Source organism: Meles meles, chromosome Y (genome assembly GCF_922984935.1).
Source record: "Meles meles chromosome Y, mMelMel3.1 paternal haplotype, whole genome shotgun sequence".
Taxonomy (NCBI): domain Eukaryota; kingdom Metazoa; phylum Chordata; class Mammalia; order Carnivora; family Mustelidae; genus Meles; species Meles meles.
In genome coordinates this window covers 1,425,432-1,452,928 of record NC_060088.1, presented here as the reverse complement: position 1 = coordinate 1,452,928, position 27,497 = coordinate 1,425,432, and the positions used below count along the sequence as shown (strand labels likewise).

General features: G+C 49.9%; 1 protein-coding gene across 8 annotated transcripts in view; it reads right to left on the bottom strand.

Moving 5' to 3' along the window:
- Positions 1-772: 772 nt before the first annotated feature.
- Positions 773-27,497, bottom strand: part of LOC123935904 (glycoprotein Xg-like) — a 31,629-nt gene continuing 4,904 nt past the window's right edge. Inside the window, exons 1-12 of one of the 8 annotated variants that reach the window (XM_045996735.1) lie at positions 23,949-24,326; positions 23,415-23,456; positions 21,843-21,866; positions 19,384-19,446; positions 14,733-14,795; positions 14,086-14,148; positions 11,214-11,276; positions 8,768-8,818; positions 6,939-6,980; positions 6,124-6,159; positions 4,393-4,509; positions 773-2,272 (exon numbers count right to left, since the gene is read on the bottom strand). In XM_045996735.1, coding sequence (XP_045852691.1) covers positions 2,256-2,272; positions 4,393-4,509; positions 6,124-6,159; positions 6,939-6,980; positions 8,768-8,818; positions 11,214-11,276; positions 14,086-14,148; positions 14,733-14,795; positions 19,384-19,446; positions 21,843-21,866; positions 23,415-23,456; positions 23,949-24,117 — 750 coding nt within the window. In that variant the 5' untranslated portion in view covers positions 24,118-24,326 and the 3' untranslated portion in view covers positions 773-2,255. Of the gene's footprint in view, positions 2,273-4,392; positions 4,510-6,123; positions 6,160-6,938; positions 6,981-8,767; positions 8,819-11,213; positions 11,277-14,085; positions 14,149-14,732; positions 14,796-19,383; positions 19,447-21,842; positions 21,867-22,742; positions 23,373-23,414; positions 23,457-23,948; positions 24,333-27,497 lie in introns of those variants that run through there. The other 7 variants (XM_045996743.1, XM_045996738.1, XM_045996737.1 and 4 more) reach the window with 7 other exon arrangements.

The following is a 27,497-nucleotide window of genomic DNA, read 5'->3' as shown; positions in this document are numbered from 1 at the left end:
TCCTCTTTCTAGCAGGGAAGCATGACTTCCTGGTGGCCTGGGGGGTTCCTTAAGGACCTATGCTCCCCGCTTGGAACTAATCTGACACTCTGGGTTACCCATCCCTCAGTCATCAATCAATCAATCAATCAATCAAATGCTTCTGCTGTATCAGCCCTACCCTGTCCCCCGCAAAAGATAGGCCTCCAAGGGCTGATGATTCCAACTTGCTTATTCTAACTGGGCTGAACAGGAATGCGTTTCTGCTTGTCACTTGGGTGATTTTCTTTTCTTTCTTTAAAAATTTCATTTGTTTGTTTGAGACAGAGAGAGAGAGCAAAAGCAAGGGGAGAAGCAGGCTTCGGGAGACAAAGCAGCAGGATTCCCACTGAGCAAGGAGCCCCGTGCAGGACTCGATTCCAGGACCCTGGGAATATGACCCGAGCCAAAGGCAGACGCTTCACCAACAGAGCCACTCAGATGCCCTACACCTGGGTGATTTTCATTCCCCAATCCCGTAACTACATTCACGTGTTCAGCATCCATCCTACTCCAAATGGTGCCGATGACAACATGTCATCGCCAAACACCTGCCGTGACCCTCGGAACAGGGCAGACACCGCAGCGGACGCAAACACACCCCCTAACGGACACCCCACCCTGCTCAGGATTGCACTGATACATTGCCCGCTAAACTGTGTAGACAGCTTTGTGAGTCGTGCACCTGCCCTGCGCTGTCCCCTCTTTGTGGGTGGGAATTACAGAAAGCAAGAACGCGGCAAGCCAACCGGGGTGTTTTGTTTTTCTTTGACGTTTATTTAGAGTGATGAAAATGTATGTATGACAGGCACAGGAAAAAAAAAATGGATGTACGTCCTTATAAATGCTTCCGTGGCGCGTCGGTCTGATTACAAAGGTGCAAACGCGTGTGTCCGTGCACACCCACACGCATTCACACACGTCTTCAACCCCCGTCACGAGAAACCCAACCCCGAAACTCACATCCAGGAAACCTAGCGCGCGAGGACATTCCCGTCCCGGGAGGAATTTCGGGCTGCCGTCTTGAAACGGCTCTGGTCACCCATGAAACCCGGATGTGAGACCCCACACCCAGATTCTTGGCTGCAAATTCCTTTTGGCTTCTGGAAAGCTCTCTTTAGGGCTTTCTGCATTCGGCACCCCCTCGATGGAGACCTAGCTCCCAATCCACAACGGCGAGTGCAAAGCCTGCGTATTTAGGACTTTTCTGGGTCCTATCCACGAATTGCAGATGGCTTTAATTGTTTTTATTCTGATATTTAGGGCAAAGCCCAAAAGTGCTCTAAGCATGTACCTAAGTTGAAGGAAACTATACCCATAAGCCCCAACTGTCCTTTTTCCTTTCCCCCAATATGTTAGTAAATAGAAGCAAACAGCTAGTCTGCATTTCAGATGCTTGAACATTTAAGGTTTCCTATTATGGGTCTTAAAAAAAAAAGCATACACAAAGAAAAAGGATGGCGTCATGCAAAGGACAGAAACCTATAGGGCATCAGATGGACACTGATACGAGAGGACAGTCAAGAGAGTCACAATCGCCGTCCCCTGTTTTCCCAGAAATCCCGAGACCTTAAGATTTCATAACAAAAGGAAAAGCATCCCCAGGCCACTTCCTCCAGCCTTGCCCCCGCCTCCCGCCCCCGAGATGGCTTGCCCTCGAGTGACTGTGCACGCACAATCCCGAAACCCAGGATCGGCGTGTGCAGGTTACAGGCAGGGGAGGGAGGGCTGGTCGAAGCTGTCCCCAGGGGTGAGAATCCCGCATCCCACAAGAGCCAGACCCACGGGCACCGGTGGAGACTCAGCCTAGGCCAAGCTTCCCCCCAGAGCTTCCTGGAAACCATCCCCCCACCCCTAGTGGTGTTCCTGATACCCCAGAAGACAGCACCCATGTCCTGGGACCCCCCACACTGTGCTCAGGAGACACACATGGGTCCCCCACATGCACGTCCTGCACCCTGAGGTAGCACTCGGAACGCAAGTCAGAGTCAGCATCTATCCACATGTGTGATCGAACCATTAGAGGGAGGAATCATCTTCGTTTGACCCGAGGAGGAACCCAGTCATGCTCATGAATGCACCGTATCCAGCGGACTGGGGATGCTTTCTGGGCCAAACCGAGTCCACGTCAGGGCGGCAGGTGATGTCGACGACGAAAGGAAGCGTCCCAGGAGCGGCCAACGGCATTCCTGTCTACACCGAGCGTCTCTCCAATCGGCCGCTGGGTCTCCAAACCCTCACACGTGTGCTGGTTCTGGAAGGGAAGACGGGAACCAGCATGTCATACGGAGGGTGAACGGACCAACTATGTCTTTTTGGGTCACAGCTAATTTTTGCACAAGCCCCCCTTTATGGATGGGGCTCCACGAACCTTCAGAACCTCGGAAGCGGGAGCTTTTATTACTTGCAGTCGAGCAAATAAAACCAAAGCGTCACACTCAAACAGTCCGCCTGTCGCCCTGTATGTGGCCCCGGAAGTGTGACCCCAGAAGGTGTGGCAGCGTCAAACTGCGGCTGTTGCACACGTCCAGTTCCACAGGTTGTGCACTGCAACTCATCCCCTTCCAACTTGCCAAGATAGATGTCAGCCATCCTTTAGCTGACAGGGGACCTCTTGGACCCAACAGCACAGCTGGGCAAAGTCGGTGTGAGGGGATAGAGCCACACTCGCTGCAATGCTGAGACTCTTCCCCATACCCATGTCTTGGACGAAAGCCTAGATGGAACCACCATGGGTCATACGTGCTAGACGGTTTGCAGGCCTGGCAACTGGCAAGACCAGGTAGTCCCAGGGTGAATCCTGCCCATCTTCGGAGGGTCCCCTCGTCCTGTGACAGTAGGTGTGCCTGCCTGGTGTCTAAGGGCCCTAGCTTTAGCAGACGGGCAGGCAAACATGGTGTGCACGGGACCCAGGGACGTCATCCCTGAAGAGGAGGTACTGAACGGGACGTCTGGGGGCTCAGTCAGTGAACCATCAACTCATCATCTCAAGGTCCTGGGATTGAGTCCCACATCTTACGAGGCTCCTTGCTTGGCAGGGAGCCTGCTTCTCCCTCTCCCTCTGCCCGTCTCCCCGCTCCGGCTGGCTCTCTCTTGTACTCTCTCAAGCAAATAAATAAAGTCTTAAAAAAAAAAAAAAAGAGTTACTGAAAAACTAGTCGGGATGTGTTTCTCGTCTCCAAAGAAACAAAAAGAGCGTCCAGACGGGAAAAACAAAACAAAACAAGAAAAAACAAACAAAAAAGCATCTTCTCAGATACACAGGAAGGCCGTGATCCATACTTAAAAACAACACAAAACAAACAAACCAAACCAAACCAAAACAAACAAACAAAAACACCCTCCAGCTGCTGCTGCAAAAAAACAAAAAACAAAAAACAATCCAATTCCAGTCTACACTGACGGGTTCCGAAATGCCCGCGTATCCGTGTGGAAGGAGGGATCCAAAGTCACGTTGTGCGTCTGTGATGATCCACGACTGCCCAGACATCCGTGGGGCTTTTCAGAGGCTCAGTTTCCCCTCAAGCTTTTCGGGGGGCAGGTAGGGTGGGGAGTGGGAAGCGGGTGGGGTGTAGACCCGAGCAACCCAGTGTCTGGATTTGGTCAGTACTGCCTGTCCGCCAGCAGAGGGAGGCCCCGGGCAGGTTTTGGGATTTTGCAAGCCTACCTGAAACACCCTTCTGCAGGCTTCATTAGGCACACGAAGGAAGCGGAGTGAGTGCACCCCACACACCCCACACGGAGTCCTCCCTGGCTGCCTGCTGTGGGGACCACACCTCAAACACTCCCTCAGCTCACATCTGTCCCCTACAGCCCCCTCTCTGTCCCTGGACCCTCCCTGCAGACGGGTCCTCAGCCCAGAACCTGCCACCTTCGTCCTCCAAGGAGTCGTGATTCTCCAAACCTAAGGTCCTGGACGCCCCCCCCCCCCCCCACACACACAAAATCCTGAACTAGAAAGCCACAGCGGCCCCCACCCATTTCCCGGGGGGGAAAATTCACAGGAATTCAACAGAAAGCCTTCCAAGTCTATCCCTCCAGACTTTCGTTTTTGGAGAGGAAGACAAACACCGCGGGTTCAACGGAACCGTTTCCCGAGTCCCTTAGGACCAACAGAACCAGTGTGAGCCCAGCTGATGGCAACCCCGATAACATTTCAGTCTATGTCAGTGACTGGCAGAAACGCCCACTCTGGCTGACCCCGAAGCTGCTTAAAAAAAAAAAAAAAAAACAAATAAAAGGAAAAGCATTCCCCCCGCGAAGACCCAACTTGACACCACGTCCTCAGCCGACGCCGCTCTATGGGGCGAACCCAGAAAGAACCCAGCCCAGCGACAGGCTCCAGGAGCTGTCTGTACACAGCCCGAAACTTGCCGTTTGTCCTCAAACAGTTCCTCATTCGGTTGCGTTGGCAGTAACCGGCCGCGGCACCCACCAGCGTGACCACCAGCACGGACACGACGGGAGACACGATTTTCGCTACCGTGTTACCTGCGGGATGGAGACACCAAAGAGGGGCTCAGGAAACACAGGGCCAGCGAGGGCGGCGAGCACGGCGAGCATTGCAAATTATCCCATAATCTCAGCTCTGGTCTTCCCAACCTTAAATGCATGGGGAGGGGGTGGAGGGGAGGGAAATATAACATTAAAAATAAAGACAAAGAGGGGCGCCTGGGTGGCTCAGTGGGTTAAGCCTCTGCCTTTGGCTCAGTCATGATCTCAGGGTTCTGGGATCGAGCCCCGCATTGGGTTCCCTGCTTAGTGGGGAGCCTGCTTCCTCCTCTTTCTCTCTCTGCCTGCCTCTCTGTCTACTTGTCATCTCTGTCTGTCAAATAGAAAAATAAAATCTTTTTTAAAAAAATAAAGACAAAGAAAGAACAAGAAGTCCGGGGAAAGGAATCTGCTTTTACCCCATTTGGAGATTATGGATGGCGTCTTTCCCCTTCCGGACGTTCAAGTCAGAGCATTGGAAATACGACTCATTCGATTGCTTTTTTGTGGATTTGTTGAATGGGTGCATTTGTACCTTGTTCAAAGTACAATGCTTATACTCTTGTGAAAAAAAAAAAAACCAAAATAAATATTCAACACACACGGGGCCTCACACAAACTCTCGCCAGAGGCACGCACCAAACCTGACTCCTGCGACGCAGGCTTACAGCCTACAGTTTGGTGTTTCTGCCCCGGGACCTGGCCTGACAAAAGTCCGGGCTTCTGAGAAAGGAAATCACTGCTTCCGTGGGCGAGAGCGACCTGCGTCTGTATCAGAGCGGGTCAAGCAGCTGGACGGCTGTTGGGTTGCCTATGTGGCTTCCACCTGACCTTGGCTTGGACACTGCCGCCTGCAGGAAGGACAGCTTGCCCCTCGCCACCGCAGTTTGGCATCGCTCCCCTGTCTGGACTCAGGACCCCGTATGTTCCATGCAACTGCGCGCCCCCTTGATTTCTGTCTTGGGCTTTGCCCCTCCAGAGCCCCAGCTCGGGTCCGAGACGAGAACGGAAGGGATGGATGTCCTCCCAACACCAGCACAGCCAGGCAGCAAGGAGCTACCCCAAGGCCGTGCATGCGCACCGGGGCGCGGGGGCTGGAAAGCGCGTCCATGTGTCCTTCTCCCGGAGCATCAATGATGCACAGAAGCCCGGCATTGGGGAGAGCGCATTCAGCTGTTGGATGGCTAAGAGGGTGCATTCTGCAAGCAAGGCGTGACCAGCGTGGGCCTTCTGGCCTCCACCCCTGCCTTGTCGGACCTGCTCTGGGGCGGGCAGTGCATTTCTAGGGTGCTACCTAAGGGCGGAATGTCCACGCCTCCTTTCCATTCCCCTTCTTGGTTTCCTGTTTGTGCGCTTGCTCAAAGTCCCGGGAGCCTTCGGTGGCACCTGGACAGGTCCACGAGCCCCACTCTGCGCTCGGAGCCTTGAGGCATCCTCCAGCCCAAGACCTACCCTCCTCCCTCCTTCTCTGAGTCCCCAGGGAGCTGCGCCGCCCAGAGAGGAAGACCGTGTTGCTCAGGCATTTCCCAACCGAAGAACTACTGGTCCATGAAAACCCCGTGGACCTGCCCAGAGCATGTTTTTATAAAAGACGGGGCTGCAAGGAGCCATTACCCTGTGGGTTCCCGTAGGTCGAGTATCCGTCTCCGCCTGTCAAGGGGAAGGCACATGGTCACGGGTTTGCCCAGCAGAGTTTCCGCCGCTGGGCGCCTGGAGAGGCTGCGCAGGTAGCTAGAAGCAGCGGGAAGCGCCGCGGATGGAGATCTCTGCGTGCTCGCAGGGAGCTTACCTTCTCCCAGAGGAGGGGGCGGACACAGCCTCGGGAGGGGTTGGCCGAGGCTACATCCAAGGTGAGGAGTGCCACGGGGCAAGGTAGGGACGAGGCAATGCAGCTTTCACTGCCGGGGGGCACGGGATATGCGCACACATTTGCAGGCGCACCGCGCACGTGCGCGCAGCCACAGCCATGCTCGTGCGCACCCGAACGGATGCGTACACGCCGGCCGCCACTCATGCACAGGGCACCACCCACGCGGACTCCTCCAACCCTGTGGGCCTGCACACCTCCACGCAGGCAGACCACATGCGAACACACCTGCAGGCACCTACAAGCCACACGCATACACACGTGCTCACACAGACGCGCACACATTGGCACACGCTTGCACACACATGTTCACGCACAGGGGAACACGAATGCACGTGTGCACACACACATATTTCAGTTGCAAGCACGGCTTACTTACTTCCTGGCAAGAAAGTAAGGTTTCAGGGCATGCAAAGGTGTGGACGCAAACCAGACCCAGCGGGTCCGTTCATTTCCACGCGGCAGACAATAGCAGAAGCTTCCCGCCAGCGCCCAGACGGGGTGTTAGTTCTCCTCAAGGACAGTTTCTCCGCACACAGCTCATAAGAAATCATTCCTTTACCATAATTGTTTCCGTAAGAGTTGGGTCTAGAGCGCCCTCCTCCTGCAGGACAGAAAGAGCACGTGAAACGGAAGAGAACCCTCCAGAAAATTTGGGGACACCGCTCAGAAAACCAGCACAAGCAGAGACTTCCAGGCCAGCCTCCCCGTGCAAAGAAGGAGCGCAGTCACCACGGGGTGGCCACTGACACACAGGAAGCAGCCGCTGAGGTCAGCCTGCAGGACGCATGGCTTCCCCAGATGCCCTCTAGAGCCTGTGGCAAAGGGCAAGCACCATACTCGCGCCCCAAGGCCAGGGCTGACCTGAGCTCCCGTGCAAACACGTTTTCCATGAGGCCAGCCCGGGGCGTGCCATGGGGACAGGCCATAGTCATCCCGGCCAGTGAAACAGAAAGATTTCTGGCACCTTCTTCTCACGTCTGGAGACCCATTTCTCAACACAGGTATCAAATGACAAATGCTTGATGCCAACTTTGTTAACTTGGAAGCGGGAGTGTTTTTGCAGGTGCCGTTTCAACACTGACGGGTCATTCGATGGACTGCCTCTTTCCAATGCATGATGGGGGTTACGGGTTGAGCCATGTCCCCCTCCCCAAAATTCATATGTTGATCGCCTTGCTCCCCGGGACCTCAGGACGGGACTGTGCTTGGAGGTGGGGTCTTTAAGGGTAACAAGGTACCATAGGGTGACAGTGATATGCCCCTTAAAGCAGGCTGTTTGAGAAACATGCTTCACCCTTACTCTGGAAAATAGGATGTCACATAAATATGTGTTCCCGAACTCTGGGACATCACGGAGAGCCTGGGGACCTTGGTTAACAATCCCATACCCTACATTTAAAAACAGTTGCTAAGGGAGTCAATCTTTAAGATTCTCCTTTTGCAGTAAAAAAATAAAATTTGCAGGGCACCTGGGTTTCTCAGTGGGTTAAGCGTCTGCCTTCAGCTCAGGTCATGATCTCAGGGTCCCGGGAGCGAGTCCCGCATCAGGCTCCTTGCTCCGCGGGGAGCCTGCTTCTCCCTCTGCTGCGTACCTTGCTTGTGCCCTCTTGTTTTCTCTCAAATAAATATTTTAAAAATTAAACAAAAATAAAATTTGTAACTGTGTGTGCCCACGGACCCACAAAAAATGAAATTTGTAACTATGTGTGGTGATGGACACAAAAAATAAAATTTGTAACCATGTGTAGCGATAGACACAAAAAATGAAATTTGTAACTATGTGCGCAGACAGAGGTTCCCCAGACTTAGAGCCGCGACATAGAATCAATGTCGAATCGCTATGGTGTACACCTAGATTGGATACAGTGTTATGTGTCCGTGGTATCTCAAATAAAAAAGAAATCAATCCGTAGCATTTCATTTTCCCAGCGATGACGTTTGGTTCTCGGTCTTCCCTGATGGAAGCAGGGAGCGTCCGAGGGCTCCGAGATCTGCCGATCTGATGGCAAACAGCTCAGTGCAGACAAGAACCCACGGATCGCTCCTGCGGACTTTTCCTTTTTGGCAGCGTCTGCCCCCATGAACTGTTTTGAGTTGGGGGTAAGTCCGCCGCGTACAAAAAGTCCCTGATGTGTTGAATGTTGTCCCCCCAGTGAGTGCCGTTGCCTGTCGCTCTGTTTCCTGCTACCCGGACGCTGGGGCCCCTGGACAGCAGGACGCGGCTAAATCAGAGGGTCAGCTTGGAGAGGGCTCCGAACCCCGGACACCAGCACCCACGAGCACCAATGCCCAAACTGCCAGGACGAGGCTGAGATGGTCATGCAAGCGGGAGCCCTGCAAAGACGACCCCCACCCCACCACGCACCGGGGGCCAGGGACCGGGCGTACCGTGCGCGTTTCCCGACCCGTCGCTGCTGGGGTAGTAGCTCCCTCCGCCTCCTGCAGGAGAGAAGGTTCGCGTCAGGGATGCTCTACTGGGAACCACAGGGTTCCTGGTGATGGTCCCAAAGCCCAAAGAGAGCCCCACAGGGTGGCAAAGAGTGGGGACCACCAAGGCATGTCCAAGGCTGCCTTCCTCAAGGCACAGCTTTCTGGAAGGACAACTCAAGTCAAGACAGAGCCCCATGGCAAGCTTGGTGCCTTCAGAGAGCACACATGAACCCTGAGAGCCTTATGGGAATGCAGGGGTGTCCTTCTCCTGCAGAGAGATCCGAGCAGGACTGGTCATTCTGACGCAGGAGCACCTGTATGGCATGGGCAGATGGGCAGGCAAACCCCATCACGCACGACCTTTCTTAGGGGCCAGGCATTTTTACGGTCGGCTGGTCGCAACCATCACAACCTCGAAGACAAAGCCGTTTGTTCTCAGTGCTGAGCATGGCAGAGAGAAGGGGCACACATACCCCGCGCGTCCAGACCACACAGGTGCCCCCTGGCCAGGTATCGGGGCCGAGTCCTCATGTCTTCCGAAACGCGTCACGTGTGACGGAACAGAGGAGAAACCCCGTGAAGCTGACACAGAGCCTCACGCAGTCCAGTCTGGAGCCCGGGCCTGCAGAGGGCTCCATCCTGACCGTCTGCGCTGCGGTTTACGTATGAAAACGTCTCGGCAGGTGTCCCCAGTCCCGTGGTAGAGAGAACGTCCCACTAAACATTTACATACACTTGTGTACGTATATGCTGTGCACCAGCATAGAGCTGGGAACGTGACTCTCCACACACATACACACCATAAAGGTGTATTTAGGTACGTAGAATGCACCGATAATCAGAGGAACACACGTGAAAATATGCACACGTACGTGTCAAAGTATATGAATACCCATGAAGATACATATCCCCACGTGCATATGCAGAAGTACAATCAGGGCACCTGGGTGGCTCCGTGGGTTAAAGCCTCTGCCTTCAGCTCAGGTCATGATCTCAGGGTCCTGGGATCGAGTCCCGCATCGGGCTCTCTGCTCAGCGGGGAGCCTGCTTCCCTCTATCTGTCTGCCTGCCTCTATGCCTACTTGTGATCTCTCTGTCAAATAAATACATAAAATCTTAAAGAAAAGATATATAGAAATATATAAAATATATTTATAAAATATATAATATATGTAAAAGACCATATGTAATGTCTATAAAGCGATCCATACATGAATATTTACATGCATATATAAAGGATACATTCCTAAGAGCAGATAGAGCGAGACATGTGCGTACAAAGATGTTTCTGTGCACGTGACTCAGGGATGCATGCATAAGCCACAATGTGCAGAGACGTGTACACACAGATGCATTTGGAAAAGTCTATAAAGGGATCTACATGTGAATATAAAGACATAAATATGCATTTTCATATACAACGGATATATGCATCAGTGAACATATATACGGACGTATGTATACAAACGTCTTTATATAATTGTAGATAGAGGCATATGTATATATAAGATATATGGGGCGCCTGGGTGGCTCAGTGGGTTAAGCCTCTGCCTTCAGCTCAGGTCATGATCTCAGGGTCCTGGGATCGAGTCCCGCATCGGGCTCTCTGCTCGGCGGGGAGCCTGCTTCCCTCTCTCTCTCTGCCTGCCTCTCTGCCTACTTGTGATCTCTCTCTCTGTGTCAAATAAATATATAAAATGTTAAAAAAAAGATATATGGAAACATGTACACAGAAGTTTCTATAAGTGTATATAACAGATACGTGCGTAAGTGAATCTAGAGAGACGCACATATACAGACAGGCGCATACGCAAATGTCGATAAGGGTTTCCGTACATGAATATGGAGACACGTAGTTTTGTACACGCACATATAAGGGATGTATACCTAAGTGAATATACAGAGAGAGACATACGCAGGCAAAGATGTTTCTATCAATGTATATAAAAGATACAATGTAAGTAAATTTGCACAGACACATGTGTACCGACAGGTGCGTTTGTAAATGTCTATGAAGAGATTGTACGTGAATGTGGAGACCCTTGGAGAGCTACGCGTCTGTGAACCCGTACGCCTTGCAGGATACCCATATGGACCGACGTGTCGGCAGAAAGGCACGTGCACAACTGTGTGCAGACTATAAAGGAACGCACACGTGGGTACACACAGACATGCACACGCACACACGTGTACACAGACACGACCAACACTTAGGAGTGCAATTGGCCCTGTGGCCAGCGTCACCCACAGCACCAACCACCAGAAGGGACAGGTGCATGGAGCACGCCGTCCGATGAGGCACGGGATACGGACGCCCTGTGCACCTCGTCTTCTGCTCGGGGCCAGCTCTGCACCCAGGCCTCCCCGACATGCCCCAGCCTAGTGAGAGAAGTCATAGGCCTACCTGCGGGCGGTTTGGGTCTGGGCGGGTAGCGGCCATCATCCCGGTCGGTGTTGCCGAAGTAACCTGTGGAGTGAAACACAGACCATCACTCATACCCCGTGCAGACAGCGCTCAGTCAACCCCAGCCCACGGGCAGCTTATGGAGAGTGGGGCCGACCCCTTCCATGATGCCGGGACACTGGGACCAAACTACAGGTGTCCCCAATGCCCTCCAGGTGGGATGACATCCTTCCTATGGGATGAGCGTACAGGTGGTCCAGCAGCCTAGGGAGGGTAAGTGCATGGATGGTCTCCTTATGATCTGAGAGCTGAAGAGAGGTACAGCATGCAGAGGAAGACAGTGATCCATCACCTCTCAGAACCCCAGACCCCACGGCCTTTGCACATGCCCTCTGCACTGAATGCAGGCTTCCATTCCTGTCTCAGACCCTGTGATAAGACCACCTCCACCCTGGCTGGGAACCCAGAGCTCCCACACTGTCCCATCGATTAGTTCCTGCCCCCCAACCGTGCCGCTTGGTGACTGCCGCACCCCCGTGCCAAGAACCATACACGGTACGTGTGATGAGCAGGTCACAAATTGCAGTCAAGTCATGTGTGACCTCTGGGGATGGGAAAGACGCTACAGGATGAGTTAATCCCAATCACCCACGATTTAATCAATCATCAATCGTGCTAACGTGATTGAAGCCTGCCTAACACCCAAAAGGACTGGTTTCAGTGAGAGTCAAGGTCATGCTGAAGGGGGGATGCTTCCCCCGTCGCTCCATGGGGACACGAGCTCCCGTCCGGACCCCTCCAGACCTCACCCCCATGAGCCTGTTAACCCTACAGCTTGTGCATATCCTTCATCAAATCCCATACGGTAAACGAGCACCTGTGCAAGCCGCTCTACCAAATTAACAGAACCCAGAGAGAGGGTCTTGGGAACCCCCAATGTACAGCCAGATGTTCAGAAGCTCAACCTGCACTTGCCAAGTATCATCTCAACCAGGGCCAGTGTCCTTGGGCTGAGCCCTTACCCTGTGAGATCCGGTACTATTTTGGGGAAACAAGAGTATGGTGAGGGATTTTTTGGTCAAAATAGAAAGAAATGGAATGTGCACGCGAGTCCCCAAAGGTCCCTTTCGGGTTCAGTGATTCCCTTTGTGAACATTCTGCAGGCACCAAACGTCCTGACCTTTTCCTGGGGATGCTGATATATGGAGGCTGGTGAGGCGGCCTGACCTGTCCACTGGGGCTGTTGCGGGGACGTCTGTGTTTGCAATCAGAAGAAACCTCGGGGGCCTTGAGAGGTGGGGGCCAACTAATCTGCAGAGCCCAGCTGCAGGATGTGAGTTGCCCTAGGGTGGCGGGGTGCTAAGGGGGTGTCAGAAGGCAGTACCAGTTCCTGTGGCCAGGGACCACCGTCCACATAGGAAACTGTGTATCTTGCCTAATGGCTCTGGCCGCAAGCCACAGCCTGTCCACCTCCCAGCTGCCTCCTGCGCACCCACAGGGACACAGGTCCCAGTGGAGACTCCAGCCCCCACATCTGAGCTGGCCACTTGCTAATGCCATGGAAATGTGCACAGCTAATGCCATGGAAATGTGCACAGCTAAGTGCAGTGCTGGAAAATGTGCACGCAATGGAAAACCCTACAGAAAGTGTCCACCTGCTTGGAAAACCCTACAGAAGGCATCCACCTTCTTGGAAAACCCCACAGAAGGCATCTACCTGCTTGGCAAACCCCACAGAAGGAGTTCATCTGCTTGGAAAGCCCTACAGAAGGCGTCCACCTGCTTGGAAAACCCAACAGAAGGCATCTACCTGCTTGGCAAACCCCATAGAAGGAAAACCCAAAAGAAGGCATCCACCTTCTTGAGAAACTCTACAGAAGGCATCCACCTGCTTGGAAAACAGCATGGAAGACATCTACCTGCTTGGCAAACCCCACAGAAGGCATCCACCTGTTCACTGCTCCCAGATGGCTGAAACCTGCATGCTTTGTCCCCAAGAGCCAAGACATGGCCCCAGAGATGCATGTAGAGAGGTTTACGATGCCTTAAGCATCCTTTAGCAAAATCTGTATGCATGACCCGCCCATCTCTCCAAACAACCTTCTCTCCCCACAGAGTTCTAATGCCCCCTGCCCTCCCAGGGCGTGTGTATAGGACTGAGCTACTTGGAGCCCAGATGACCTCCAAGGGATCCTACTCAGGGTTTGGGAGACCATCTGTAGTCACCCTACATCTCTTTCCCCTTCCCTGTATTAATAAGACCATAGTTGGTCTCTGTCCTGTCTCTTAGAAACCCCCATAGAGAAGCCCAGATGTCCATGACCAGCAGGGTTGGATAAAAATGTCCAATTTCTCTCAACAAGAATCGCTCCATCAGGGATGCCTGCCCAGATATGTGGGGACCCTTGGGAAAGGCGTTTCTGGAAACCGGTCCTGCCATCCAATAAGGGCCAGCCACCAGACATGGCGGCATCTTCAAGAGGCTGTCACGAGGCTCTGGAGAGCTCACGATTTCCCATTAATTTTGCTTCAAGTGGGCGTGTCCAGAAACATCCGTGAGATGAGACCAGTGTCCATCATGACCCCCATGAACACCATGGAGGAGACAGAATGTCACGGCCAGGGATTTGGGGAGGGTACGGGGGGACTGTGTAGACCACTCCAGCTGACGGAGTTGAGCGTGTGCACTCTGATGGGGAGATGTAGGGGGCTGGGTCTTCTGTCCCCAACATGGGAGTGGACGACTAGTCAAGCAGCTGCTGGGCGTTCGAAAACCATCGTCAGTTCACCATGGAGGACGGAATTTCAAGTGGGTCCATATGGATGGTGCATCCATTCCCAACGTTTCTGTATCCGGGATTAATACACTTACCTCCGCCGCCGTCAGAACCGCCAGGCTGGGGGCGTGGGTGTGGCCTCGGCCTTGGGTAGATGTCTGTGGGAGAGTAGCACGGGATGTGAAGAACGCTTCTGGACACCCTTGACGTAGCCCAGGCTCACATGGTTCTACGCGGTCGGGTTTTAGGATTTGGGTGCCATTGGATCACCAAGGACTTTACTGACAATGTTTCCTTCTGTTTTATCTCTTATTTATTTTTAGGAAATCTATGGGAACTGTGTCTACCAGGGTTTTGAGGCCAAGGAGACACGGAGGGTCAGTGACTTGTAATGCACGGTGCACGCAGGTGGGATTTATGAGCAGGAGATAATTTGGAGCCCTGCAAACGAGCGGGAAAGGAACTTGTCCTCAGCATCCCTAAAACCATCATGAGAACATACAAGATCATCTGAGTACGTGGTATTTTCCAGAGCTCAGAGCAAGGGGAAATAAAAGGAATGATGTCGGTTTGACCTTCGGCCCCCTCCCACTGTGGACCGTGACTCCGTTTCCTGCAGAGCGAGTTGCTCCTTATTCCCAAAGCAGCCTGATGACCCCCCACCCCACGACCACGGCCGTAAAGACAAGGCAGGCTCCACAGAACCAGGCTGGAAGGGAGCCCGAGGGCTGAGAACGCTTACTTCCACTATCGTCCGGCATCCCGGGCTGCGGGTGGTACGGCGGTTTCGGCCTTGGGTAGAGATCTGCAGGGAAAACGACATTATACATAATGATACATAATATGTATTTTGCATTTTCAGCCCAGAGAAACAGCCGCCTGTCACGAGCGGCCTATCAACAGGGACGTTGTGCAAGTATCGATTTTCTGTCTTATTCACATTTGCTGCTCACGGTGTCACAGATGGCCACGGACCCACTGCACACGACTGAGTCGATAGACGTGAAATCTGAAAACTACAACTTAAAGGGAAAAGCACACAAGGGTGCGTGTACACACACACACACACACACACACACACACACACACACACACACACTGTTCCTAGAAGCTAGCCTCCATGGCGAAGACGGTGTCAGAGTTCCAGGTTGCCGACAGGTGCTGGCTTTATGATAAGGATCAGCGTGCCACCAAAAAAAAATGGTCAAAAAAGGCAGAGAAATTCTCCGGGTGTATTTTTAAATTGATGTCAGTGCTTTCTTACTAAGTATAGTCTTCTCCTGGTTGTTGGTTATCTCTCTCCATTTCTTTTATTTTAACTCTATTATTTATTGATATATCATATATCGTAGATATATATCACTCATACATCGCATATATATGACGTATCAAATAGTGTATCAAATACCATACAATGTAATACATACGTGTTATTAAATAACATGTACTAAATTTTATTATGTAATATACCATTTATTTTATATATAATTTAGTAATGTATGTGCTACGTATAATACATATTATGTGTTATATATGTACAATGATATATAATTATATTATATTAATATTATATATAATTGCCTATTATATCTTATATATGTTATATATAAATTTATATATATAACACATATAATATATAACTTATATAAATTATTATATAAAATTATATATAAATTATATATATTTTATATAAATCATATTATATAAATATATACAAGTATATATTATATGTTGTATATTATTATATATAAATATATAAATTATGTATTATTTGCTTTACATGTATATTACATACGCCATATTACATATGCTCTCCAATATATATAATTATACATTGTCTTTTGTTACATGGCATATAAATATGTTACTGATTTCATATAATTTAAGAATGTATATTGCATGCGAGGTACCTATATCTCTATAATTTTATATTATAACACATATGTGCTATAAATCATACATGTATTACTGAGGTATAATCGACGTACAAGATTATACTAGTTTCAGGGAAACAACATGACAAGGGGGTATTTCTCCGCATTTCAGAATCTGGTTAACACCCATCACCACAGACACCAGCTACAGAATATTTTTTTCTTGTGGGGAGAACATTTTGGATCTACTCTCTGAGCAGCCTTCCGACATGCAGTTCAGTATTTTTAACTGCGCTGCTCACGTTGGCGAGCCGTCTTCACGGTGATGCACGTGGATGCTGTGCGTTGAGACGCTGGGCTCCGGGGTCCGCCTCCCACGCCATGCCACTGATGGACGCGTAGGTGTTGTTTTGTAGCTCAGCTAAGGATCCTTTGCACCCTGAGCTCATAAGACACATCGTCTATTTTCCCAACACTTGTAAAGTGTTTCTTTGCATACTTGGATTTGTCGTCCATCTAGATCTTATTTTTATAAATACTGCAGGACGTTGAGAGTGAACTAGCTATTATCCAGGAGAACAGCCGGTCGCCCCGGGCCTGCTTGTGTGGCGTGCTCCTTTCCCGCTGTTCTCTGGCTCTGACCTCTCTCAGGTACGGAGACATAATTTGGTCCCTGAGCTGCCACCCTGCCTCTGGTCACACCTCAGCCTCCCACCCTCCCCGGGGTCTGTGTCTGGGTTTCTTGTCCAGACCCCTGGCCAAAAATGTGCCCATCCCTGCAGAAGTAACAGACGGCCCTCTTTCCTAAATCATCCTGTGCTACACAACTGTCTGCTTCTGAGCTAGACTGTGCAAACGTAATAAAAACTGGAGATTATATAACACCTGTTGGCTACTATGAAAAACACAAGAAACGACAGCTGTTGGCGAGGATGTGGAGAAAGGGGAGCCCTCCTGCACTTTTGGTGGGAATGCCAGCTGGTGCAGCCACTGGAAAACAGCATGGAGGTTCCTTCAAAATATTAAAAGTAGAAATACCCCAAGATCCAGTAATTCCAGTACTGAGTGTTTATCTACAGGAAACAATTACTGTCTTGAAAAGGTATCTGCACCCCCATGTTCCCTGAAGCACTATTCACAATACCAACAGATGGAAGCACCTCCAATGTCCACTGATGGAAAAGTAGATAAAGAGAATGTAATATAGGTTTCAATGTAAAGTATATATAGAGATATATTGTATCTATATGTAATATGTATAAAAGAGAATATATATATTACAATGTAACATACAGATTACATGGTATCTATATGTAACATGCATACTGCAATATAATGTATCCATTACCACATATACAGATAGAGATACATTGTATCTATATGTAATATGTATATTGCTATGTAACGTGTCCATGACCACATATAGAGATAGAGATATATTGTGTCTATTTGTACTATGTATATTGCAATGTAACATATCTATTACCATATATAGAGATACATTGTATCTATATGTAATGTGTGTATTGCAATGTAATATGTACCTTACCATATATAGATAGAGATACATTGTATCCATATGTAATATGTATATTCCAATGTAATGTATCTATTACCACATATACAGATAAAGATATATTATATCTATGTGTAATATGTATATTACAATGTAATGTATCTATTACCACATATACAGATAGAGATATATTGTATCTATATGTAATATGTATATTGCAATTATCTGTTACCACACATAACATATAGAGATACATTGTATCTATGTGAAATATGTATATTGCAATGTAATGTATATATTACTATATACAGATAGGGATACAGTGTATCTATATGTAATATGTATATTGCAATGTAATGTATCTATTACCACATATACAGAGAGATATATTGTGTCTATTTGTACTATGTATATTGCAATGTAACATGTGTATTACCATATATAGAGATACATTGTATCTATATGTAATGTGTATATTGCAATGTAATATATATATTACCATATATAGATAGAGGTACATTGTATCCATATGTAATATGTATATTGCTATGCAATGTATCTATTACCACATATACAGATAGAGATATATTATATATATGTGTAATATGTATATTACAATGTAATGTATCTATTACCACATATACAGATAGAGATATATTATATATATGTGTAATATGTATACTACAATATAATGTATCTATTACCACATATACAGATAGAGATATATTTTATCTATGTATAATATGTATATTGCAATGTATCTATTACCACACATACAGATGGAGATACATTGCATCTATGTGAAATATGTATATTGCAATGTAATGTATATATTACCATATACAGATAGAGATACAGTGTATCTATATGTAATATGTACACTGCAATGTAATATATATTGTAACATATACAGATATAGAACTATGGTATCCGTATGTAATATATATTTCGCAAAGTAATGTATATATCACAACAGATACAGATATAGATAAAATGAACTATTACTTGGCCACAAAAAGAAGGAAATCCTGCTACTTGTGACAATATGGCTAGAACCTGAGTGCATTATGCTGAGTGAAATAAATCAGACAGAACAAGGCAAAGACCATACATCTCACTATATGTGGAATTTAAACAAAAAGAAAATCAAAGCAATGAGAAGGTCCTAGACACAGAGAACAGACTGGTCGTTGGAGAGATGGGAAGTCAGGGAGGCCACAATGTCTGAAGGTGGTCAGAGGGAAATCATCACAAAAAATATGTCGCTTAGGTATACACATTTGGCAGAAACCAAAATGAAGCAAAGTGAGGGAATCACTCTATATAAAATTCAGTATCATGTTTAACTCTGATGGGGAGATGGGGAGATAGGAAGGGAGTTCCCAGGTAGATATATCTTATTGCCAAGTACGAGTTCTTGAATTCATCATGAAATTACTTAAAATACAACAAGGCTCTCCTCAGACAAAGATGACAAAGGGACATAAAATAAGGATCACAATTCGTTCAAACTCTGGGCAGGTTTTAGGTTTTTGGCATTACTGGATCACTAAGGATTTTACTGACAATGTTTCCTTTTATTTTATCTACTTATTTATTTTTAGGAAATCTATGAGAACTGGGTCCGCCGGGTTTTTGAAGCCAAGGAGACACGGAGGGTCAATGACTTGTAATGCACAGTGCACACAGGGGGCCTTTTTTGAACAGGACATAATTTGGAGCTCTGCAAACAAGTGGGAAAGGAACTTGTCCTCAGCACAACTAAAAATCCATCACAAGAACATACACGAGCGTCTGAGCATGCGGTATTTTCCAGAGCTCAGAACAAGGGGAAATAAAATGGTTCGACCTTCCGGCCCCCTCCCGCTTAGGAATGCAACTCTGTTTCCTGCAGAGTGAGCTGCTCCTTATTCCAAAAGCAGCCTGATGACCCCCATCCCCCTTAAGACAAGGCAGGCTTCACGGAACCAGGCTGGGAGGGAGCCCGAGGGCTGAACGCTTACTTCCACTGTTGTCCGGCATCCCGGGCTGCGGGTGGTATGGCGGTTTTGGCCTTGGGTAGAGATCTGCGGGGAAAACGACATTGCATTTTCAGCACAGAGAAATAGCCTCCTGTCACGAGTGACCTATACAACAGGGACGTTGTGCAAATATCGATTTTCTGTCTTATTCACATTTGCTGCTCACGGTGTCACAGATGGTCACGAACCCACTGGACATGACTGAGTCGACAGACATGAAATCTGAAAACTACAACTTAAAGGGAAAACACACAAGGGCGTGTGTACACACACATACACACACACCACACACACACACACACACACACACACACTGTTCCTAGAAGCTAGCTTCCGTGGCGAACACGGTGTCAGAGTTCCAGCTTGCTGAAAGGTGCAGGCTTTATGATAAGGATCAGCGTGCCACCAAAAAAAAAGCCAAAAAAGGCAGAGAAATTCTCCTGGTGTATTTTTAAATTGATGTCAATGCTTTCTTACTAAGTATAGTCTTCTCCTGGTTGTTGGTTATCTCTCTTTTTCTTTAATTTTAACTATAGTATTTACTTATATGTAATATATAGGATATTATGATATGTGCTATATTATATATAATATACAAGTGTATCTTAAATTTATGTTATATGAATATAGTAAATATATTATTTATTTTATACTTGATTTAATAATGTATATGATACATATAATATATACTGTGTATCATATATGTAGTTATAATATACAATTCCATGCTATATCATTTAACTATATTGTTTGCTTTATTTATATGATATATGCTACATGACACATATTATATATAATTACAGATATATTATTACATTATACAAATACATTACTTAATTTGCATGTATGTCATATAAACTACATTATATACTCCATAATATGTATAATTATTTAGTACATTTCATTATATGGTACATAAATATATTAGTTATTTTATGTACAATTTATTTTCTTGTTTTAAAGGACTTTATTTGTTTATTTATTTTAGAGAGAGAGAGAGAAAGAGCAGGCAGGGGAGGAGCCAAGGGGGAGGGAGAAGGAAGGCGACAGAAAAGAATCTGAAGCCGTCTCCACCCTGAGTGTCGAGCCCAATGAGGGGCTCGACCCCACAACCTTGAGATCATGACCTGAGCCAAAACCAAGAGTCGAAGGTTAACTGACTCAGGCTCCCAGGTGCCCATCATATATAATTTAATAATCTATGTGCTGTCTATCATTTATGGTATGTGTGCTCTATGTGTGGTACAGAGTAGTTATAATTCTATATTTTATTTTATTATACGGTATATCATTTATGTATCATTTATGTTATATATAATTTATCATTTATTTCATATACCATTTATCATTTTATATATATTATATATAATTTATTTTATATATAATGTATCATTATTTTTTGTTTATCATTTATATATCATTTATTTTATGTATAATTTATCATGTATTTCATATATCATTTATCATTTTATATATATTATATATCATTTATTTTATGTATAATGTATCATTATTTATTGTATATCATTTATATATCATTTATTTTATGTATAATTTATCGTTATTTTATATTATTTTATGTAAAATTTATCATTATTTTACATCATTTATTTTATGTATAATTTGTCATTATTTATTTTGTATCATTTATATATATCATTTATTTTATATATAACTTATCACTATTTATTTTGTATTATTTTTATATATCATTTATTTTATATATGATTTATCATTATTTTGTATCATTTATATATATCTTTTATTTTATATATAACTTATCACTATTTTGTATCATTTATATATATCATTAATTTTATATATAACTTATCACTATTTATTTTGTATCATTTATATATATCATTTATTTTATGATAACTTATCACTATTTTGTATCATTTATATATATCATTTATTTTATGTATAATGTATCATAATTTATTTTGTATCATTTATATATATCATTTATTTTATATATGATTTATCATCATTTATTTTGTATCATTTATATATATCATTTATTTTATGTATAATGTATCATTTATTTTATATCATTTATATATATCATTTATTTTATGTATAATGTATCATTATTTTTTCCATATCATTTATTTTATACATAATTTAAGAATGGATATCGCACGTGACCTGTGCTATCGAATCGCGTATCATATGATAAAAAACGTCCGATACACATCCTGTGTGTATTACGGAGGCAGCGTCGATACACAAGACTGGGTCCCTCTGCCCACGTCGGGATCAGTCAGCCCCCACCCCCAAAGGTCCCAGCTACCACACACGATCCTTCTTTCTTATGGCAGAACTTTCCAGACCGGCGCCCCGAGCAGCGGTCAGATACGCGGGTCGGACCGACGACCCGTGCCGCTCCTGCCGGCCGGCGGCCTCGTGGAGACATGTGGATGCCGCGCGTTCCGACTCACCTGAGCTGGGCTTCTTGGTGGGCTCTGCGGACAAAGAGGGGAAGCGAACCCGGTGAGCCTGGAGAATGTGCCGCGGCCCCACAAGGAGCCGTGCACACCCTCACAAAAGATGAACAAATGAAGGCAGGGAACAGGTTTCGAATATGTGTATTTCGGGAAAGGGGGGCAGGAAGAATGCCGCGTAGGGTCCGGACCTCCCCATCTTCCCCGGGGGCTGTGCAGGCTGCGGTGGGTGTGAGGAAATCTGAGGAGGTCCGCTCGGCTCATAAGCACACGACTTAGAGCAAAGCCCTTGCGGAGGTGAGGGACAGATGCTTTGCACAAAGGCCGCCTTAGCCGAGAGCCTCCAGGGCCCGTGGCCACCTTTCACCAAGAAGGTGGCCGTCTGGCAGCCCGAGGCAGGGGAGGCAAAGACAGGCAGACAGAGACACTTTCTGCTCCCACAACACTGCTCTGTCTCTTCCTTTCATGTGTGTCTTTATTCATTCAACAAACGCTGAGTGTCCACGTGTCCAGGAGGGTGTAACGCGGATGCACACAGCTCCCCAGGCGATGGCACGACCACAAGGCCAGCCTTTGGGGATGTGGACATCGGGCGGGCTGTGCTCGGGGGTGCAGAGCACAGTCTGGGTGAGCCTGGGCGTGGGGTCTGCGTGGGCAGACGGGGGGGACGGGAGCTCAGAGGAGGGAGGATGGACAGGGCTGAGCAAGCACAGACAGGACCGCCGCGGTGCACCGTGGCCGGCCTGCTTCCAAGCAGATGAGACCACTTGCTCGAACTCCCTCCTGCAGTTCACATCACGTCTCCTCACGGTCCATCCACTGGCCGGCAGGTACCAACCGTCCTCCCTTTCCAGGGCTGCACCAGATTCCCTCCGTGCATGCACTGTGACCACACACCTTCCAGCAACTGTGAATGGCTCTGCTGTTCCCGTGCACGGCTGTCCACGAGCACGCACGTGGGGACATTGGAGTCCCTGCGGGTCCTTGTCGTGAGCATCTCCCCAGGATGGGAATGGCAGGGTTCTCCGCCAGCGCTGTTTGCCGTGAGCGGCAGCCGGGCTGCTTCCCACAGCCCCGCTGCTTCCCACAGCCCCGTGTCCCTTCTCCGAGTTTTCCATCCCCTCGTGCCTGCCGCTCAGACTGACCTTTGGAGGATGCCACCCAATACCCTCAACGGGGGTTGCAACCATCCACACTGGGGCTACCCTGACCTCCCAGTGGTGCCGACCAGGAGCAGTAAAGCCTGAGGACCCCAGCGCAGCCTCATGGGGGAAACAGAGTCCCCACTTTGGCACACCCCTGCCGCTCAGCTAGACCCGAATCCAGACCCTCGTGCACGGTCCAGGAGCCGAAGAGTCAGCTTTCTGGCAGCAAGAACGGGCAGGTGGGCTCACAGGTGGTGTAGACAGGACGTGGGGGTCTCTCCAACCCCATGCCCCCTTTCCGGGGAAAGCGAGCAGCCCCGTCGACGGAGGCCGATACAAAACCCGCTGGGGAAGGGCCCCCAGACCCCCCAGCAACCGCCAAGCTGCTGCAGAAGCAAAGCCCCCAAGAAATACGGTCACTCACCGGGGTCGTCAAGAGCATCGGCCAAGTCGAAGTCACGCTGACCTGTGGGGGACACAGAGGGCGTAAGTGGCGTGGACGGGAGGCGTCAGGGGCCCGGGCTCCTGGCTGCAGGCGGTTCCCGTTGCCCCGTGCGTCCACGGTAATCAGACGGGGCCTCGGCGCAGACGTCAGTCCACGGCGAGAGCTCAGGGACAGTCAGAGAGTCTCCACCTCCCCGTGGGGTTGTCAAAGGAGTATCTTGTCTTTCCCAGAAGCTGATGCCCTTCACCCAAGACGCATCTTCTGGAGATCGTGATGCTGTTGCTGTCTTCAAGGAGGACAGCATCCTCCCAGGATCTCAACTCCTTCCAGCTCCCGAGCAGACCACGGGCGTGTTTCCAACACGCCGAGCACCCGTACACTCTGCAAACACCGCTGGGCACTGGGCGGGCGCCAGGGAGCCCGGTCAGCCCTGCTTCCCACTGCTTCAGGGGGACGGGAGCGTGAGCACCCCGAAAGGGAGAAAAGAGAGGCAGCGGGCAATGCACTTCTTACGTGAGCACACCCGGAGGTCTTCCCGGAGGAGGTGATGGGGAGCTCTTTCAAAGGTGCGGTTGACGTACGAGACTTGCGAGACTCCCGAGAACGAAACACCCGGGTAGTCAGACAGCAGCATATCTGAGACAAGGTTAGTTCCCTCCCCTCCAGGGAGAGAAATGCACATTGTCCCTCCGGCCAGCCGAATGGGGAACAAAGGCGGTTAGCTCAGCCCACACACAAGCCAACCAAATCCGCACAAAGAGCTCTAACATGGCCTGAAACTGCCATCGGGACTAGCCAGCTGCACCCTGCTTGTCCCTCTGCTCCCCAAGCCGAAGCCACCGTTTGGGACACGTCCCTGCTCTGACTGTGAAAGCGACACAAAACCAGCTGTTTTCTGCTATTTAACCCGGAGCCGAAGCCGCCCCCTGCCGAGCGACACATCTCTCTCGCTGGCTCGCTCGGGTGTTACTTTCGCTTTGCAAACTAGGCCTGACAGCAAAGACTTCCCTAACCTCTGCCCAGTCCCGTCACTGCAGGAATTTGGCAAGACGTCCCCAGGAGCTGCTCCCGATCTCCATTCCTGGGTTCCCGGGACACGCATGGGCAGAATTCTGGGGTCTTTCCTTTCTGCGCTCAGACACACGGGTGTGCGACGCCGGCCCGGCCACACGCCAACCCCTGGCTCCCCAGGACCTTCCCCCGCCCCCCGCAAGCCTTTGCAAAGCGCTCTGAACCCGGCCCTCCTCCGGAGCTCAGACAGTTCTGAGGCTTTCTGGCTTGCTGGGAAATGGTGAAGGACATCTGGAATCTGGGCAGGAGCTAAGATCCTATTTGTGCTTTTTCGCTGGTTCAACTTGGTGGCCTCCCCATGCAGCAAGGTTTGGTGGCCAAGCACACGCCTCTGAGGGGCCTGGAGGCTGGGGTGCACCCAGCAGCAGGCCCCGCAGTCCACAGGGGAGGCCCCGGGGGACGTGCCCCCGTCCAGAGCCAATCGAACGGAGCCGCTTCCCACTGTGAGAGGCGCCGGTCCCCCCGCGCCCACGTCCGCCTGACCAGGGTCCCCTTCGCTGCAGCCGCTGCCTGTTGCTCATGCAGGGACAGCCTGGCCCCATCTGCTGCCCCCGGGGCTCTCTCTGGCCGCCTTCGTCCAGGATGGATGCACGGGGCTGCGCATCAACCCCCTTGCAGGGCAGCTGGGGACGCACACCCCCTTCCGTGCGGCTCCCGCGCGCAATCCCCTGGCACAGGCGCTGATGTTCAGGAATGACCATGGCCCTGCTGTGGGTTCCAGGCACCCCAACAATAACCCGGCGCCCAGCAAGCTGCTCCCAAGGCCTCGACCATGCCTGTTGTCCCAGATAAGCAAAGGCCTCTGTGTTATCTGCGCGGATTGCCCAGCCCAACCGCTGACCCGGCTCTCCCAATGCCTGTGCCCAGAGGGCGGGAACCCCGTGCATGGAATGTAGGATCCCTCCCAGCCACCTCTGCGTGCATTAATGGCCAGGGAGCCCCCTCGCTGCCTTACAAACCTCCCAGATCTGTGCCCCCTCCCTGCCCAGCAGCACCTTGGCCCAGATGCCCGTGTGTCCCGAGCTCCGGGGGGTAGAAAGGAGGACGGGGCATGAGGCAGCCACATCTGGAAATGTGGGGTTTGCCCTGCCAGGGCTGATGTGTGAGCAGAACTCATGCAAGCATGGAGGGGAGGGTCCCCGGGACCTCTTGCATCAGCTGTGGACTCTGGCCAGCCTCAGGCGCCCGTGGAGGGAACGTCCACTCCTGCAAAGCAGGGGGAACTGGCCAGGCACCCAGCGCTCTCTGGGGGCTGTGGCCAAGACCGGGCAAGGGTCCCCATGCAGTTCAGATCCTAGCTGGGCGGGGAGGTCACTTGGGCTGAGGAGGCCGCTCCCAGAGAGACACCCAGGGAGGGACGGTGCTCACGAGGCCATCGGCATTATTTTCCACTCGGAGCACATGACCCGGCTCATGTCCCAAGACTTGTTTCTCATCTGTTTTCTCCTTTGGCTCAGCAAGGTCGGAGACTAATAATCAAACCTACATGTGCTGGATCCGGGACCCGGGGAGAGAGTAGCATCACGTGTCCTGGGGTTGTGATGCTGGTGACCCCGCTGGGATCCCGGGGATGTGGGCGTATGGCGGCTCATGCTGGTGGGGAGGCTGATGGTCAGTGTTATACACAACAGCCCCCTCCCTCCACCAAAAAAACAAGCTATTTGGGGTCTTTGAGTAGCCATTGGAGGAAGATGGTCGTCTCCAGGAGCCAGGAACCAAACTCAGAGCTCCAACCCCCACCGGCCCCCACGAGACTCCCACCGCTCCCTAGTGCCCTCCGCATGCCCTGAATTTCTCAGCTAAGGCATGGACCCTCGACTCCACATGACCACGGAGTCCTCAAACAGCAGGACCGTGCTTGGAAGAATCATCACGGCACACCAATGCGTCAGGGTCCCCACTGCCCGCGCGGCCACGACCGACCTCCACACGAGCCCCGCCCGAGCTCCCCCTGCAACCACAGAAATCCTGACTCTCCACTGTATCTGCCTCCCGTCCAGGAATATATGCGTTGTTTCTTCACGTACAATTTGACTGATTTCCTCCAGTTGCGGGGCTAATTGAAAGCAGCCTTTGGGGTCAGTTGCCGCCCAACACTTGCCTCCCCAAGGCTCCCGTTTGTAGGACCCGTTCCCTTCCTTGATGCTTCCTCTCCTCCAGGGACGTCCCTGGAGCAGGGATGCCCAGACAGCCAATCCTGACTTCCCCCAGGCCAATCCTTTCACTCGGCTCCGTTGTTCTTAAATATATATATATTATTGTACAAAGAGCATATTTTCGGAGCTCTTCCCCAGGATAGGGAAAACTCACAGTGCGTGCATTAGGTTTGCACGGACAGTGACAAGGAGCCCGGGGTGGGGTGCCCAGGTGGGCGGGGGGTGCATGGCCGCAGGGCTCTGCGTTCTTCCTCTGAACAGCTGTGCCTGCAACTGTAAGAGTTTCAGGGCGCTTCCGAGCTTTCTGTTTTCCTGCAGCAGCAAGGGTTACGCAAGAGGGCTGGGTTCTCAGGCTGCACAGCTGTATGCCCATGCAGGGACACCAGGAGGGACTCTCTGTCCAGAGACAGCAGCGCAGACCCTCTGTGGAGATGAGACGGTGGTTCCTGGAGCCCCTCCCTACCCTTCTGACCCTGCAGCTCAGGGCAGTGGAACAACTCCTGCAAGGTCAACCAGTTGTCCTGGTTCCTAGTGTCCCTAGGTCCCCTCTGGATGAAACCCCTCCACCCTGACAACATGCACGGTCCCGGGAAGGGAAAGTACTTGGTCACAAGGGACTAAGACGGCCGTCGTGAAATGCTGACCGTCAGACAAGGCAATATCGGAAGCTGTGTCCTAGACCTCCGAGGACACAGTGACGCACAGCCTGCATTTCTCTCCAGCTCCTCGGGGAGATTGTGGTCTTCCCACCCAGTCCTGGAGGGTGGAGACTGATGCCTCCTGAGGCCTCCCTCCTGGGCGTGTCGACACTGTGTGCTCACATGACCACCCCTCC